A 19,171-nucleotide genomic window follows, 5' to 3' on the forward strand; every position below is an offset into this window, starting at 1 on the left:
TTTCACTCTCCTCTTCTCTTCTCTTCAATCTTTGCCCCTCATAAATCTAGACCGCGAAACCAGCTTTTTTCATTTTTCCCCCTTTTGCCGCTCTTTCTTCCCTTCAAATTTCACAAATCTTAAACCCTAATTCTTCCTTTCTCTCTCTTCCTTATCTTTTTCTCTCTCCTCTTTTTTTCCTAATTCATTCTTTTCTCATTTTCCCAGATCTCATTCTATTTCTATTGCACCATAAATAAATAATTAATTAATTTTCAAAATCATAACTGTTTCTCCGCATCATCAGCAATATCGTTTTCTTTTCCAGATTCAAATCTTTCTACGTTCATAGGTACATATTTAATTTAATTCAATTTCTTGATCTTGATTTAATATTTAAATTTCAATTTTGTTTGAGAGTTTATTAAATTGAATTTGGGTTTTCTTGTATTTTCTAGGGTTAACAATTTGTCATTACACGAGTGTATTTGACAGTGATTGCGTTGATTTTGAGGTTCTACTTGGATGATTTTGTCAGTAAATAGGGATAATTTGATAGATAATAGCTGTTTTAGTAAGTTTGGGTCACACCAAAGTAGGTTGATATGGGAGAAGGGGAAATTTATGTGCTTGCCTTGCCTAACAATTTCGTCGTAAATCGATGCGGTAGTGGGTCTGGTAAAAGTGAATTGAAGAGGGAATTGGGATGTGTTTTGAGTGAAGAAGCAGTGTTAGAGGATATTCCTAAGAAGAAACTTGCTGTTGATTGTTTCAATGGGTATGTTGATGATGTATTTTCGGATGTCTCGGGAATGGTTGTTTGCTCGACGACAGAAAATGAGAATGAGAATGAGAATGTATCGAGCTTGGGAACTAGTAGTAGTCAGCGTGTTGACTTGGGTGATGGTAATAATTTAGTGCATTCTGGTGATATAACGTCTGAGAGTTCGGGGAACTCGTGGGTTGTAGCTTGTAGTGATGAGGAATCTCGGAGACGGAGCTCATCAAGTGGAGTTTCGACGTCTCAAGTTACTTTGGAAATTCCTGAACATGCTAGTACTACGGGGATCAGAAAGATAACTTTCAAATTTAGCAAGAGTAAGGAGGAGCATGTGAGCAAGTTGTCCACCTCTGGCGGTCGGTCTGTCCATAATAAAGAATCAGTTATAGATTCTGATTATGAGCCTGGATTGGATGATTCAAGTGATCGCTTCTCGTGTAATATGGAGTTGAAGATGTCCAAGAAGGTTCTACCTGATAGCTATCCTACAAATGTGAAGAAGCTTTTGACAACTGGTATTTTGGAAGGAGCAATAGTGAAATATGTTTCTACTTCTGGAAAGTTCTAAGTATTTCCTTATATTGAGTTTGATTATCTAAGTAATAATTAATTTCTCTATTCAACAACTCTCATTACTTTATCTATACTTTATTCATCATTCATTCTTTATTATTTTCTCTCAATTTCAAAATTTTATTCCTTTATACGTAAAAGAAAGGGGAAGATATAAGAAATAGGAGGGAGTAATAAATTGTATTACTCCCTCAATAAATGTCAAAATTCCCGTATTTTTGGAGGAGAATTTGAATAGTCGGAAGTTTGGCCCGGGATTAGAGGGAGAATTAACGCTTGTTCAATATGGGTGCATCTGAAATTCCAAGCTTATATATCCCTGTTTATCTGCAGAAGGAGATACCTGGCAAAGTAAGAGGTTCCGGCTACCTTTGTGGTTGTTCTATGTGTAATTATTCCAATGTAAGTTGGTGATTTTGTGCTTCATTTGAACTACGAGCTTATGTGTAGTGTATTCGACTATTCGTTTCTTACTTTATAATAATATTTTTTTTTTCTCAGGTCGTTAGTGCTTATGAGTTTGAGCAGCATGCCGGTGGGGCAAAAACTAGGCATCCGAACAATCACATCTTTTTGGAAAATGGAAGACCAATATACAGTATCATTGAGCAATTGAAGACTGCTCCTCTTGGATTACTTGAGGAACTGGTTAGAGACATGGCCGGTTCATCTTTTAATCCTGGATCATTCCATGCTTGGAAAGGTGTTACCTGTTTCTATCAATTCTGCCTTCAGCAAATTTTCATAGAGTAGATTTTTTCATGTGCTCATTACTCTATTTTGACATTTGTTTTCAAATTGTTTTAGAGAGCCTTCAACGACCTAATAGATTGGTTCCGGACGAGAAGAAGCATCGAAAAATGCACCGCAACGTCTCCAAGGGACATCATAGGTAAGTTGTGCCTTTTCTTTTCCTTATTTAATTTGTATATTTGGATGCGTTATTTCAATAGCTGTTTACATTTGCTCAGGGTAACACATGTTTTGTTTCGGTCTGCACATCGTTTAGAATTGTTCTTTCTCGATGGTTATGGTTAATATATGGTTTTTCATTTCCCCATCTGATTTCTAGTAACTTCAGTTTATTCTTTGTTGATTGTTATGTCTATGCTTTTGTAATTCCATCTGATCTGTAATTAATTAATGTTGGCGAAGCTATATCACCTCTTCTCTGGTACCATTCTTATTTTGTGAGCAACTATGAATGTGATATGCATGCACCTGAGTGAAGTGTGGAGCGTATTGGTACTGTTGCTGAATTTGTTGAACCTTGCATCCTTTTATCGTCTTCAAAATCATTACAATAGTTTTGTCTTCGCACCTTGCATGTTGCATCTATGCACAATAGGATGATCTCTGAATTTTCCCAGAGGTATGTAAGAGGATTTCTATTACAACAACAACAACATCAGAGCCTTAATCCCAAAATGATTTGGAGTCGGCTGACATGAATCATCCTTTAGAACCGTCCATGGGTGATCGGACACCTCAAAACGAACCAAAGTGGCTTGAGTCTAGTGGAGTGCGGGAGTGCCTCAAAGCGTTGCAATGGCAACGAATTGAGAGGTCCCGGTTCGACTCCCCTACACGGGAGTGCTGCGGTTTTGTCATCCTAAAGGATGTCTTACATGGCACACGTGGTTTGCAGGGTATTGCATGTGCCCGGGGGGATTTAACCCCTCGTCACCAAAAAAAAAAAAAAGAAAAGTGAAAAACGAAAGGGGAGTAAAACATAATACAAAAGTCATGGTAAACTTATAGGTTTTAAAATCGATGTTCGAATTTCTTTTATAAAAACTTAGAATTTAAATCGAGAATAAAGATTTTGAAAACCGAAGTGGTTTTTAAAATATCGAAAACCGAAGTGGTTTTTAAAATATCGTCTGGTTTTTACCCAGAAGAAAAGCGGCCTTAAGATTATTGCTATCGTCCGTTAAGCTTATGGAACATAATAGGTTATTGTGGCTTTGAGAATTGGTTAAAGTATTGGTGCTTTAATCCTGGAGTCCTGGACAAAATTTATGGTGCAAGATTTAGTATTTTTGTCTTTTGTTCACCTTGAATTGTAAGTTCTCTTGCCTAAAGAACATAGAAGATGGCATCTTATCCTAATGCAGAGGATTCCATGACTTGTGGAATCCTCATACTTGTGAAATTTTCCTTAAGACTGAATTCTAGCATAGATAGCATCTATGTCTTTGATTTGTGATGAATTCAACTGCGTTTAAAAAAGCACACCATGCTACTGCATATGCGAATGCTCCTCACTGGCAAAAGCACCTTGGGTCATCCTTTTCTTTGCTCCTTTTTCCCCACGTTTTTCCTCTATAAAATACTATGGGATATTTTTACAAATATTTGTTTTTAAACTACAGTTTTGTTTGCACAAAACACTGCTCCTCCGTCTCATGGTTTCGTCTCATGGTTTATCATCATGGCGTCTTATTAATTCGGTGTGCCTTATGCATTTTAAAATTAAGGATAAAAGTGTCCACTGCCTTGTTTCCTTATCGTCTCTCCCAGTAGTACATCCGTCACAAATTAGTAACTGCTGTGCATCTAGTGTCCTTTGCCCATTCTTTTAACATTGCCTAAACCCTCAACATAATCACAAATTATATTTGCTTGATGATTGAGTTGGTCGTGGAATTTTATCAATCGTTTAATCGTTTGCAGGCTGAGCTCGTCCATCTCACTCAGTGCTGGAGCTTTCAAACGAAGCATTGAAGGGGGTATGAGAAAGAGGTGATTGCTGGTTCTGACTTCTGACTTGTGACAAGTGTAGTAATTTTTTAATCATAGTAAGATTTTTTGAATAATATTCCTGTGCTGCATTGAAGTTTTTTCCGTGATGCTTTTTGCAGGGACAATGACCTGCATCGACTGCTTTTCTTGCCAAATGGGATTCCAGATGGTGCTGAGCTGGCATATTATGCTAAAGGACAGGTTTATTTCTACTTTCAAATTTGCAACGTTCCTTTATGTTAGAAGCGCTGTTGTTGATCTTTGTTTAGATATTTTTTTTTTTAAACTAATCCTGTTCACATAATGTACAGAAAATTCTTGCCGGTTACAAGAATGGCAATGGCATTGTCTGTGATCACTGCAGCTGTGAGGTAAACCAGAGAGTTAGATAGTTAAATTAGTCAATATTATTCTTCTATGTCTAATGCCATGGCATTTATTCATTTATTTTTTTGAGAACAGATAAGCCCTTCGCAGTTTGAAGCTCATGCAGGATGGGCCACAAGAAGACAACCGTGAGTTTTGTAAAGTCTGGTTTGTTTTCGCTGTTGCGGTGATAATGCTCTAATTCACTTTGTTAATTTTAATGTTGGCAGTTACCGTCACATTTATACTGCCAATGGTTATACGCTCCATGACTTGGCCATTTCAATGGCTAATGGACAGAATGTGATCGTTGGAAACAATGATGACATGTGTACTGTATGTGGAGACCGAGGTGAGCTGATTCCTTGTGGGGGTTGTCCTAGGGCTTATCACCAAGGTAATCTTTCTCTTTTTGAGCAATCTCAATGACAGTACATGAAATCTTGTTTTTGGTCTACTTTACTAACTAAAATAGTGAAATCATGCCACCTAAATGACTTGTTTATATAATTCTCTGAAACTTGGTGAATGCATGTTATTAACGAATTATTGTGTACGGTAGGACCCTTTTAGTCAAACAATACCGTTATACATAGAACCAAATGACCATGGTAACTGGGTAGCAATACAATGCTTTGTTGAGCATGGAAATTAAACCTCGGGTGTGTTCCTTTCAAATTCTACCTATGTTGGGGGGATTTTAATTGGGCTTGTAGGAGTGGGAAAATGGATTCCTCCTCTCCATTTCCTTCCGACTCAATCTACTAATCAAACAAGGGATATTGGTTTCCTCTCTTTCCCTTCCCTTCCCTTCCTTCCAAATTCATCCTACTAAACAAAGGGCTCAAGACAAGTGAAGGGAGATGATTAGTGTTATAGGAGGTATTGCTAGTCTAGAGTTTAAGCCTTTAAGGTTAAACATAAGGACCTTCATTATTAATGATACTAATATAAAACTGTAATACTCTCATTGTGGTTAGAGTATAAAATAAGTATTAGACCCTCGGTTCTGCACTACCATTCATTTGGTCATTTTATGGGCTTTCTGCACTTCGTCTCCATGGTTTCATTGCTGTAATACCTTCTCATATGGATGCATCTCTATCGTGCTTTACGGTCCCCTAAATTAGGTATATGATGTCTTTTCCTCCTTACAAAATTTTATGACATGGTTGCATTCAAGCAGGCGTAAGGCCTGTTAGTGACCTCCAAGAGACGTTGATTCTATCATCATATTTTGAGAAAACAACCGATGTCTAATATTTTAATAGAACTGTACAGTGGTTAATTTCAGAAGCATGATTTTCGTGCATTGATGGTTCAGTGAGAATTTATAGACCTAATATTCAAGTTTTTTCTTCATGTGATCTGCTTTGAACAGAAGTTTGAAATTTGCTGAGATTCTTAACTGATTATAATATTCTACTCTTTATACAGTAGAACTTAAGAACGTTTGAGCATGCATATGAGTGAATTACGGTTGAACTTGATGGCATTCTTTACGTGACCTTGTACCGTTTTTCAGAGAGCGTTCAAAAAGTTGTAGAGAGATTTCCCAGTGCTCCCATTTTGATTGATTTATTTACAAGAAGAACAAAACCTTAGTTACATAATGAATTATGGTCGGCTAATATTGATCATCATTTGAAATTGTTAGTGAGATGTAAAATGATATAGAGAAAGAAGAGTAGAAGACAAATCATCATTTGTCAAATTGTAAAAATCTTTAGAAAGAGTCGGTGTGTTGTTAACACAGGGATATGGTTGCGTGCACCCGCCCCTTTACTTCGACTTTTTGCAAGAGTATTTGAGGCACTGATGTAGTAACATGTTGAAAATCCGAAAAAATGCGTAAAATGTTAGAAGTCTTGCTATATGGCATAGTTCAACTTGCGGGGACCGAGGGAGTGGTTTTCAGATGACATGTTGAGACTGAAGATAAAAATTGTCTCCTAACATGGGTAATATTATCTAGTAATATTGTCTCAATAGATTTGGATTCTTTGGAATATCTTGTCCCCTATCACCTCTACGTTCCTTCAATACTCCCTCCAACCCACAGTTAATTTCCAAAATACGAAAGTTGTACGATTTAAGGAGTATAAATATAAACAATGACCACATATATATGCAACTGAGCCAAGTAGGGTAAATGGGCGGCTGAGATGAAATGCAAGTGGAATATTGACAGGTAATTTTAGAGACAACCAAATAGTGAGAAATGGAAGGTATTTCAGAGTCGGAAGGAGATTTTTTTTTTTTTGTAAGTAAAGACACAGAGAAGTTCATCAAGCTGTGACTGATGTTTTGTAGTGTATTCTGCTCAAGAGGATTGTTTTTTCTGATGTATTTAGTTTTTCCATTTAAGTATAATATATTAAATGATCGAAAGAGTTTGAACATAACTGAAAAATAAGGACCCGTCCTAAAATAAGAATAGCTAATCTCCAATTCTCCAACTAGCTGAGTTTTTGTGATTGTTGCTTTCGTATTTTGTTTTCCTTGATAAGATAGGTATTAATGATCACAAGAGTGTATGCCGCCCGGAATATAAGGAACCCTCCCTAATGTTTGAAAAGCTAATCTCCAACTAAGTCTGGAGCGATTCTCTAGAAACCAGCTACCTTTGCTGTATGGGAATAATGCGAAGCTTTATACTCCCTAGTCCCTCCGACTCCGAAATAACTTTCACTTTTCACTATTTGGTTGTCTCTGAATTACTTTCCAATACCCCACTTGCATTTCATTTCAGCCGCACATTTGCCCACTTGCATCGTGATAGGTGGTCCTTATTGTTTCTATTTATGCTCCTTAAATAGTACAAATTTCGTATTTTGGAAAGTAATTCTAAAGGGAGTATCAAGTTTGAATTCATGAATCTTGGTTCCTGCGATTTCAATCAACTTTTGGTGTTAAGGTGAAGTTCCTACTGTTTGGGCAGTCAGGAATCAGTTAATTACTTGATTACAACCATAGTGTTAAATTTCGACCGCAACGCCGAAACGCAATTGATTTGTCAAGGTTTTGAAGTTTACCTCGATCGTGTATTGGCGAAATGACCAAAATCAGGCCATGACAGTTTAATCGAGATGGAGTCTGAAACTAAGATTTAATACAATGATAACTACTAAGAGTTAATTACTCCGTACTAGATTATGAAAAGGAAATTCTACATGACTTGTTAATGAGCCTCGTGTTCACCCACGCTGCTCTTCTCAATAGAGAAGCAGTTTGTTTTGGTCTGTGTATGATTTCTCAGATGCGCTGCTTGAAAAAAAGGTCTATTCTTAGGATCTGAAGTTCATTGCATATCCCCTTCTACCTGCAAACCTTGTTTGTATCATAGATTCTGGAAAGATGATATTTTTCATGTCTAAGCTAAGGAACAAACGATTTTTTTTTCTCGTAGAAATATAAGTTTCACCTAAATAGCAATATTACTGCCTTAGTGAGTTTCACTGTACGTGTTAAGATGATCTCATTCAGGGACACATCTTTATATCTTCATGATTAGTGTAGATTGTCTTTCCAAAACAGTAAAATTGATTCCCACGTAAAATTACTAATGAGCTTATTTTTCATGCTTTGGCGTGGTTTCAGCGTGTCTGGGATCGCAGAATGTTCCTTCAAGTGATTGGCATTGTCCAAACTGCAATGATCGCAGAACAGATTTCATTGATTCTTCAAGTATCACAAAACCAGCTATTGGAAGGCTGACACGAGTTGTCAAGAACTCAGAACCTGAATGTGGGGGCTGTGTTCTATGCAGGTGATTGGCTCTTAGTGTTTTATAGCCTTTTATTTCCTCCTTGTTTTATCTTTATGCTTAGGTTGAACTTGCTACAACAAACAACTACAAAACCATCGCCCCAAAATGTTCTGTTGCTGGTTAGCATGAATCATTGTTTAGTAATTGTAACGTGATGAGGAAAAGGGGGATGAAAATGAACTTAACGAAAAAATATCATTTTAATGGAGCTTGATGGCTAGCTTTGTAGTAACCTAAGACCGAGCTAGATCATTTTTACCTTTCGCTGAAGTTTCTCTCTGATTGAACCTTATTCATTTTTTTTCTATGTGTGAGCTAGTTCAATGTAATTCATCCTACTATAAATGACTAGTTTGCATCTTAATGTCTTCGTTTGGGTCTAAGACTCTTAAATTGCATAATTATTGAGTATTCAGAGAAGAGATGTCGGAGCATGACATAGTCTTAATACCATGTCTATTCTAGTTTAAAAAGTGCGCCAGAGAAGTGCTGCAGCAAAATCGCCTTAGGGTGCCCGAGGCACAGCTAGTGAGACGCACTTCTTGTGGCGCATTAATATGCAATTCCATATTCCCTTTTCCTAATTCTTTTATTTTAACCTTCTCTTCTCCCCTTTAATCCTTAATTACATGGTAGCCCTCTATTGTTGCACAAAGTTCTATTTTTAAGATTCACAAGCATGGTTTAAAATCGCGGTATCAGTCACGATTGTGGTCGTGGTAATTGAGTCGCGGAATCGTTCGACTCGGCCGTCGTGCTCCGAGTCGTGGTTAACGCCAATGATATTTATTTTACAAGCTTTTGAAGATATTTTATCATCTATTGGCTATTTCATATAACGTTAAGATTAAATCTATTTAAAATAATTAATTTGAGCAATGCTATACGATTTCATAACAAAACTTGGCCGGTACAAGTTAACTCATTCATATCGGATTGCGAGCCGTATCGGGTCTAGTTGGCCGCTACACGTTATTAATCGATCGTCTTGCCCAATACTTTCCCTTTTTAATTTAGCTGATACATCTCGGGATATCTCTTATCGGCCGCCTCCGATACTGATACATCTTGAGCGATACCATACGCCCCGGCCGATATTGTAAATCATGTGTACAGGTTCGTATGAAAAATCAATCAGTGCGCCTCGTTTAGTAAGGCCTCCTCACCTCAGAGTCGGAGTCTGGAACCCATTGTCTTAGTGTGCCTTGCACCTTAACAAACTAAGACGTCTGTGAAGTAGATTTTAGTTTGCCTCATGTGTGTCAGTTGCCTATTACCTAGGATGTCACGCTGAGGCTGAAGAAACCACGAGAGGAACTTTTATTTATGAGATTAACACAAAAACTTAAATAAGGCCGTTGTATATTGTAGAAGGACCCTATCTCATGGTATGAATCTTATTTCGCGATGGTAAGAAGAACTACTTCTGTATTGTACTCCATATAATACAATTTTTTACACAAGACTAACTTTAAGATCAATATTAGATTATCTTCTGATTGAATTGCTGTGTTTGTTAGCTTCCACGTTTTCCCTTTTAGTTATATCTTCCTTGTTTATACCATCTACTATACACGAGTAGCCTTCAAACATGATGTCTTCCTTAGTTGTCACACCCTGAAATGTCATTTTAATATTTTACATCTAAAAAGGTGTGCTATTGCAGTTTGTGTGATGCATATGTTTTTGTGGCCAGTCTGTTTATGTTAATGTGCATGCTGGTATTTTGTTTTGTATTTATGTATTTAAATAAGTTGTTTTTATTTTGGAGAACGAATAACTTGTTTTATAATGGAATTCTTATCTAAAGTGGTCTTGTTCTATATTACTGATGGCTTTTTGTCTTGACATTTTCTTGCCTAGGATAAATGATTTCAGCGTTGATAAATTTGATGATAGAACTGTTATCATCTGTGACCAAGTACGTTTCTTGCCAACAAAATATATTTTAACCTCTTCTTCAGCAGCGTCTAGTTAGATCTTGTACCTGTTAGTTTTAATTTTAATGTACTTTTGTTTTGTCAGTGTGAAAAGGAATATCATGTTGGTTGCTTGAGAGATGCTGGGCGTTCTGATTTGAAAGTACGTGCATTGATTCAGTCTTCCTGAAGTTTTTTGATGCATTTTGTTTACCAAATCTGACGTAAATGTGGACTTCCTCACAGGAACTTCCTCATGACAAGTGGTTCTGCTGCCACGATTGTGATAACATTCATGCTGCCTTGAGGGAACTTCTTGTCAGAGGTCCCAATTTGATTTCATGTTCTGAGGCAATCACAATTAGCAAGAAACTTTTGTTCAATGGAAACAACGTAGAATGGCGTATATTGAGTGGGAAGTGTCGCCAGCATGAACATCTGCCTCTGCTATCAAAGGCTGTTTCTATATTTCGAGTGAGGACATAATAAGTTTACAGTTTCTTTCCAACTTCCTCTTGTACAAACTGTGCAATTTGCGTGTGTTTGTTTGGTGGGTGGTGGTTGTTGTGGCCTGTGGGGGTGGGGGTTTACATCTTGATAGTGACTTTTTTTGACTGACTGGGGTGGGCCGGTGCGTCATTTACTTCATTTCCAATTAGGGAGCATTGTATGTTATTGAAGTTTTTTGAAGTCTTCTTCCCATCTAGAATGTTATTGAAGTTTTTTATTTTTTTTATTTTTTTTTTATTATTTTTTTTTTTTTATGGAGGTTTTTTAAGTCTTCATATCCAATTAGGGAGCATTGTATGTTCCTTTCACAGTTTTACCAATGTGAGCGGTAGGGCAGCTGGAACCAGAATGTCACTGGCAATATGGTATATTGGGGAAAACATGTGAGAGCTTGTGATAGGGAGATGCCACCGTGCATGCCAGGTTCTGTAGGTATGAGTGTGTGACCTAAAAATATTAAATATAATCCTACTTATGAAAGGATTCAGTATGCAGTAATGCAGGTAGGAAATTAGGTTTCAGTAAATATGTCCATGATTTCTTGTGCTCTGAACCCTCTACTGGTTGAAGTTTTTGCTTCTTGTTCCTACCTGATTGTAAACTTCTTAGTCCAAAGTAACGTTCTGTGGAGGGCACTTCGTATTTTGCAATGAGCATTGTTTGGAGATTTTGTGAGGTTAGGAGTGCCATGCAATTATGACCCACCTGGCCACCTTAGGTACTCTAACTTCCCAGCCTAAGGGTGTGCTCGTTGGAGGCACTAATTACATTCGACTTAGTTGTTTGCAAGTTTGTTTGTGAGATGGTTGTTGGAAACATGTGTTATATCTTTCGTGTTTGAATTTTTTTGTTATTTCAATATGTTCTCACCTACTTGCTTCACTGCCTGCCAGGAATGTTTCAGCCCTATAACTGCTAAGATTGGTCGCGATCTAATACCTGTAATGGTCCATGGGTAAGCTCTTTGTCTGAACCTGCTGATCCTCTATTCCGCTCTATTTTTCTTTTAACTACAATTTGATGAGAGTATGTATTATTTTATGTCTTATCTTCATTACTGAAATATATTGTTCCCATCAGTCACTATCAATGCTTTAAAAGTAGATACCTCGGAACATTTAGTTACTCCTGTATAGTGCGGAAAATGGAGTTATTTATACTTATTTAAATAATGAAAGGCAATAAGTATATCTTTTCTCGTGCGATCTAGAGAAATTGTGAAGCATGTACTAATATTTGTTCATGGTGTTGTTTTAATGTAGGAGAAACATTTCAGGACAAGAATTTGGAGGAATGTATTGTGTTGTTTTAACCGTTAAGTAAGTTTCTTCTTTGTTCTCAGTGTTCTACAGTAATCCAGTTGAATTTTCAGCTCTGTATTCTCTTTATTTGTCTCCCCCCTTGAGCTGGAGGTTCCTTATTGGTTTTTTTATACGTAGGTCTGTTGTCGTATCAGCCGGTCTTCTTCGTATATTTGGACGTGAGGTTGCTGAACTTCCTCTCGTAGCCACAAGCAAGGAGTATCAAGGAAAAGTATGTATTGTATTTAATTGCTGTCAAGCTAGAATGATAACCAGGTTTCATTATGTTTGTTACTATTTGTATTATCTAATTTTGTTTTTATTGGCAGGGTTTTTTCCTCGCGTTATTTTCTCGCATCGAGAAGTTACTGTCTTCCCTGAAGGTGGAAAACCTTGTACTTCCAGCTGCAGAAAAGGCTAAATCTATGTGGGTAAATAGGTTTGGCTTCAGAGACATGAGTGATGAACGGGTAAGTTATATGTTAGTAGTTTATTTTCTGCTTAGGCAGTAAGAATTGAAAGAAAAAATGAAAAATTGTCGCACATGTTCAAATATGTACCATAATGAAACCATAACAGTGTACAAATTTAAAAATATTGACATGGCAAGACATTTTCAAAACTATGGCCTATAGCTGTTCATGGACTATCTCGCCCATTGGACCTAGCCTCCAAAATAAACTAGTGTGGATAGGACATTTTTCAAACTTACAATGGCCCGGTCGACTACTCCGTCCGTCCTAACCCTCTGCCCCCTTGGCTGTGGCCAATGTTAGCTTGTATCCCATTTGGTTATTTACTTTTTTCCTTTTTGGGGTGTTTTAGTAGATTTTTTATGTTTCCTTCTTTTCGGAAGTTTTATACAACACACGACAAACTACCTCCACTCTGCTCTCCACCCTCACTCATTCACTCACTTCTGTATCCCAATCAAAATACACTCAACCAGCCACCGGCCCACCACATATCACCAACCACCATGCCCTCAAGGCAGCTGGAAAATTGCCTCCATGCTGCCAGAACAACCCCCCCCCCCCCCCAAATCATGAATACCATCCTCCACCCCCACCCTGTCAACATCTCAGTCTTTGGTGGGCTGTCAAGTTGTCAACGTGGTGGTGGCTGATTCAAATGAGGTGGGGAAGGGAGGTCTTGGATTTGCCTGTTTTCGGGATGGATGGGTGAGGTCGTGACTCGTGAGGGTGGTAATCCAGTGAGTGGCTGAGGATAGTGGCGGGTGGCTTAGGGTTGTTGTTCAATGGCAAGTGGCTGTAGTGGAGGTCCGGTGGCGGGTGGATGTAAAAGGAAATAGGGTAAGGTGGAAATATGGGCAAATAAGTAATTTTGGCCACATACATAAATAGCTGATCCAAAATGAAACGTGAAATAAAGAATCGGATGGGACAGAGCTCAAAATGAGTTTTGTCTTTGTTCTGTCAATGCATTAACTTTGAAAATTGCTATTTTTGGGGAGTTTATTTGAGTTATTGACAGGTGACAATCGTTTATTCTGCAGTTGTGTTTGTATGCAAGGGATTATCAGTTGACTGAATTCAGTGGAACTGTAATGTTGGAGAAGAAAGTGGAGCAGATGATAGATTAATGCTGCTGGCAATCTTCTGGATTGTATTAGTCATTTTTGCTGGTCGTCTTTTTTTCACTAAAACCAGTAAATAGATTTAGGAAATGAAAATTAAGGTCCATAAGTTTTAGAGTGGCCTCTTAAAACTCATGCCTTGGTTATATTTTTGTTTCTCATTTCTTGATTTAGAGTAATTTATCCTGCGTTTTCCTAGTTTAACAACGTTCTCGTTGTTCGCTTAGTCATTAAGATCATGTTAGTTAATAATGTTTTTTTTTTTGTTACACCATATATATTAGGGATTGTAAAAACTTCATTGAGATGACTGTATATATTTAGTGTCCTATTTCTCTTTGAAAAATAGAACTAGTGGTATAGCAAAATTTTGCAATTCATGGATTCCAGTTGTACCAAGATTAACACATCGTTAATTAGCATTCTTTCAAATAATCAATTAGCACATTAACAAAGGCGATTATTGTCGATTAGGGTCCCAAATTAGCGTTCTTCTAAACTATCAATTAAATACCTGATTAATACATTAACTCATTATCATGATATGAACTTAACAATCATAGTAAACTAATTAAACTAATCAAACCCCGGATTTTTCATCGGGTTAATTAAGTATACTAGTTATCATTAGTGTCACAAGACGTAAGAAAATACGTGCCCTGATGTTGTGCATTGTGTCAACACGTTTTCACTAGGACAAGCCTACTGACATAGCTAAGATGCTTGGTACCCCATCCTCTTATCTTTGCCACAATTTTATCCACTAGCTTATTGCATTACATTACAGTCGGTAGTTTGTGAGAGATAGTAATGCCTAAATATCTCAAAGGAGTGTCCTCTCTCGAAATCCGGACAACCCACTGATCGTACGGCAACCCCCGTGCTACACCATTCATATAAAGGTCGGACTTGTCCTGGTTGACCTTCAAACCATGCATCGAAAAAGTTAAGAAGGCCTCATCGAAAAATGTGAACAAACATCCCCTTTGCAAAAATGAAGCAAGTCATCAAAAAAGCGCAAGATGACTAAGCTTAAGAGCCCTACACAAAGGATGGAACCTGAATTCATGCTTGGCGAGTCCACAACATCAAGGATTACGGTCAAGTATTCTAGGCAAATGGTAAAGAGTAGGGGTGACATAGGATCCCCTTGCCTAAGTCCCCTTTCCTTTAAAGTAACCAAAATTAGACCCATTCAAAGAGAGAGTAAAGGAAGTAGTGGTAACACATTGTAGAATCCACCTCACCATTTGGTTGGGAAACTTAAGAGCCACCAACATGTCTTCCACAAACTTCCATTCAATTGTATCATAAGCCTTCCTCATATCCACTTTCATCATAACTCTAGGTGATCAACTTTTCCTACTATAGAGCCTCACCAAATCTTGGCAGATGAGAATATTATCAACAATCTCCCTATCTTTAATGAAAGCACTCTGATTAATGCTAATAATCTCAGCAAGAACCCACCACCTATTACAAATGACCTTGGAGATGCATTTATATACCACATTGCAACAAGCAATGGGTCCAAGTCCGTATGTGCTAGGTTCATCTTTTTTTAGGAATTAGAGTAAGGTTAGTTGCATTGATCTCGCTGAGAATTTTTCCACTTTGTAAAGAACTCCTTCACGTAGGGATAATGTCATTCCCTACAGTATGTCGGCATCATGAAAAAACCACCGGTGAGTACCCATCGAGGCCCGGGCGCTTTCTCCACGGGGATAGAGAAAAGAGCCTCACGACCTCCTCGATGGTCACCTCTTTAGTAAGTTCTGAGCCTGCACCTCGCCTCTGATCCTCCCTCTCCTCACCACTTCAGGACAAACAGGAGTAACAGGAGTGGAACTCCCTAACAAGTCCTGGTAATACGAAATAAAAGCTTGTTCAATGGTGGAATTATCGATTGCATAAAATACCATTCTTGTCCTTGATACTCAATACTCTTCTCGAGCTCTCCTAGCCTTGATAGAACAAATGAAAGAACCTGGTATTATCATCATTTGATTCACCCATTTAATTTTAGCCTTCCGAGCTAGAATGCACTTCTAGCAAAGATCCAACTCCTTGAAGGATTGAGCAAATGACTCTTTCCTCAATTTGAATCACTATGTTTGTGGGATCAGCATGTAAGGACCTCTGAATACTTTCTAGCACCATCTTAGCAACCAGGGCAGCATTCTCAGTATGTCTCCATACCTTCATCGTTGTTCAACTGTTTTAGGCCCTCTTCAACCTCTTTAATTTTTTAACCACCTGAAACATTAGACACCCATACACAGGAACCTTCCATTCTTTAGAGACAATTTCAAGAAACTTATCCTCTTACCCCCATGTTGTAGTACTTAAAACTCCCTCTTCTTTATCAATATCCCGTCGAAGCTCCATTAAACAAGGGCTATAATCATAGAGCCCATCGGGAGAAAAATGAACCACCCCAGAAGGACCATTTAAAATCCAATCATCATTAGCCATGACCACTGTCTGTTATTCCTCACTAGAAAACTCTAGCACTTCACTCTTGCTTGTTGTTCCACGTGAAGTAAGCACCCTTGGTGACTAGGTCATAAAGCCCACACCTTATCAATACAGTTCAAAACTCTTTAACTTCATTATCGAGATCAAGAACCAATCCTCTCATTTGCAAAAAGAACATTGTTAAAATCCCCCATAATCGGCCAAGGTCCACTGATTGTACCTTTTCATAGTGATAAGAGAATCCTGCAGAGGCCCCTATCCACATCCTTATTACACCCATACACTAGAGAACAGGTCCATTCATATCCATTAGCCAAGTAATGAACCAGGACATGAATAACTCCGAACCTCTTTATGAATGCAAGTCACTCTGAACACATTAGGATCCCACATAACCTAAATGCGCCCTCTATCAAAGAACATCTCCATTATCCAAAAATTTCCACTGAGAACCCAAGTTATTTTGAACACTACCTTTATTCTTATTCTTTACTCTAGTTTCAACCAAACCATAAAAACCTACTTTATTCATATGCAAGAATCTCTTAATATCACCTTGCTTATTTATTTTATTAAGTCCTGGACATTCCAAAATCCTATGCTAACCATGTTCACTAATATGTGGTGATTTCCCCTTCCCAATGCTATTTAGCACATTCTTTTTCAATGAGAATTGAAGAGCTTCCATAAAAGAAGGACCCCCCCGCAAAGTATCAACACCCAACCTAGGCATGGTCTGTGGATGAGCCTAGTGGGTGCCTTAGCACTCAGGGAAGCACCTTGACAAGGCATTGGAGTAACAATGACATTAGGGGCAATCGGGGAAGGCTCCTCTGCATTGACACCTCCTTGGTCACTGGGCTCCTATGCCCTTCTCAGGGTACTTTTGTCTGCTGAATTTTGGGTCTCCAAACTTTCACAGGAGCTTGCTTCTTCTCCACCTTCCTCTTTTTGCACATCTCATCATGGCTAATCCTTTACACAAGCTACAGACCAAAGGCTTCCATTCATAATACACCTCTTGTTTATGGACCTGATCTTTCTCATCAATAAACTTCACAACTTCAGGTAGAGTGTCCCCAACTTTGACCTCAACCATAAACCTAGCATATTCCAGGAATTCCCTATTATCTGTAGCCTTGTCACACCTTATAGCTTTCCCAACCAACCCAGCAATCTTAGGTAACGCTTTCCCCCAAAATTTGAGTTCCATATAATAGAATCGCACCCAAATATTCACCAGGTCTGGTTTATCCTTCACACACTTAAGTTCTGGGCTCCAATTCTTAATAATAAAGGGTTTATTATCAAAAAACAAAGGCCCAAAGATTAAGAACATATCCTTATCTTCACTCTTACTAAATCGAATGATACAAATACCATTAGGTTGGAATGATACCTTATCAATCGATAATTGGCGCCATAACCTCCTCACAAACCCATCATTCACATGACTAGGGGGATTAGCACCAAGAACATAGCAATAAATAGAAGAAGCCCAAAATCCAAACACCTTGAACATCGAGGCATCAAGTTTGAGTTTAGGCAAACCCCAAATTTCCACCGGTTTTGTTCTTCCGTGCTCCAACCACCTGCCATTCTTCCTCATCAGTCGACTTATCTTCAGGAATTACGTTCAATTCTTTATTTAGGTTGAAAGCTCGAAGTTCCGATGCCCTAGAACTCTCCGCTTCACACACCTGTGTTGCTATTTCACTACCTGCCCTTACTATTTGGCGTATTACTATTAATTTTTTGATGATTACTAATTGATGAATTATTATTTTTGTTTTTAGATGAACTAATACTATGATTCATAGCCCTTTTACTCCTCGCCATTGCTGAAAAGTAAAGTGGTTACAAGCTTTCTCTCTCTACGTTCATTCTCTCTCTTGACTTTATTGACATGTACTAAGATAACCCTAACTATTAAACTACTCTAACATAATTAAATTAATAATAATTAATCTACCCACTAACATTAAACATGAAATAAACATAATTAAACTAACAAAGTTTAAAACTTTAATTAATTTAAGGAAAAATTATAAATAACCACCACGTATTTAGTAGGATGGCAATGGGTCATTTGGATCGGGTTTTGCAAGATCCAAACCCGATCCACCTACTTATTGGATCACAGATCCATATCCATGCTCGATCCATATCCAAAATTTTAAAATCCATACCCGATCCATTATACTTTTTTCAAACTCATACCCGCTCCAAATCCATACTTGATCTACTACATGATCCAATACCCAATACGAAACTTGATTTAACTACATAAAAATTTAATCTTATATAAGAAAATTTAAATTTCAAGGTTAATAAAGCCTAAATTTTCAATAATATCCACTTGGATCGGTTCGGGTATGAATGGATCGGGTTTGATTTGGGTCGGGTTTTCCAATAAAGGGATATGGATATGGGTTTTTAAATAGTGGATCGGGAATGGTTTTTTAAAGAGTGGGTTTGGATCGAATTTTTCCTTCGGTTCGGTCGGGTTCGGTTGGCTTTGGGTCATAATTGCCATCCCTAGTATTTACGTTGTTTTACAAATAACCACCACGTATTTGCATTTTTACAAATAACCCCCAAGATTTATTGTATATTCCCCAATTACCACCGTATTTTTGCCCCGAGTATTGTTTTTCTTATTTTCCGTCTTATTAAGTGATGACTTAAGTAAAATACCCAAATTACTCTCCTATTTTTATTAGGACCCACTAATTACCAAATATAAAAATAATATCTTCATCTTCTTCGTTCTACTCCCGAGTACAAACTTCCATTCTTTTACAACACACCTCTTTCTTCCCCTAATCCACTTTTCACCATTAAAACATCCCAGAAACACTCTCACTTCCTCATCCTACCCATCTTTCCCAAAAATACAAACCTTTTTTCGTCTTCTTTATTTACCATAAGTCTTACTCACCATAAATTAATATGGGTAAATTACAAAAAAAAAAGCACAATAATTCTGCCACATATTTATGTTGAAATAAATCTCACTCATGACCACAATGGCATGTTGCCACCATCGCCATGACACATCACACAAACACCTTTGCTCCTCTTCATCTCAGGGAGAAGGTGTTTATGGTGGTTCATTTGGTAGTGTTAATGGAGGAAAGTTAGTGTTAATTG

The 19,171-nt window shown here is 37.7% G+C and overlaps 1 protein-coding gene and 1 pseudogene across 1 annotated transcript; one reads left to right on the plus strand and one right to left on the minus strand.

The window, feature by feature from the left end:
• The first annotated feature begins 443 nt into the window (after positions 1–443).
• On the plus strand, positions 444–13,886 carry LOC141592225 (uncharacterized; annotated as a pseudogene).
• A 3,048-nt stretch (positions 13,887–16,934) lies between these two features.
• On the minus strand, positions 16,935–17,627 carry LOC141590159 (uncharacterized). The gene has a single exon (XM_074410768.1). It carries the CDS (start codon positions 17,625–17,627, stop codon positions 16,935–16,937), a length of 693 nt encoding a protein of 230 aa, XP_074266869.1.
• Between the last annotated feature and the right edge of the window lie 1,544 nt (positions 17,628–19,171).

This window comes from Silene latifolia, chromosome 7 (assembly GCF_048544455.1).
Source record: "Silene latifolia isolate original U9 population chromosome 7, ASM4854445v1, whole genome shotgun sequence".
NCBI lineage: Eukaryota > Viridiplantae > Streptophyta > Magnoliopsida > Caryophyllales > Caryophyllaceae > Silene > Silene latifolia.

Coding starts and splice junctions, on each gene's coding strand:
- LOC141590159 (XM_074410768.1), bottom strand. CDS start 17,627: ATGAGGAAGAATGGCAGGTGGTTGGAGCACGGAAGAACAAAACCGGTG.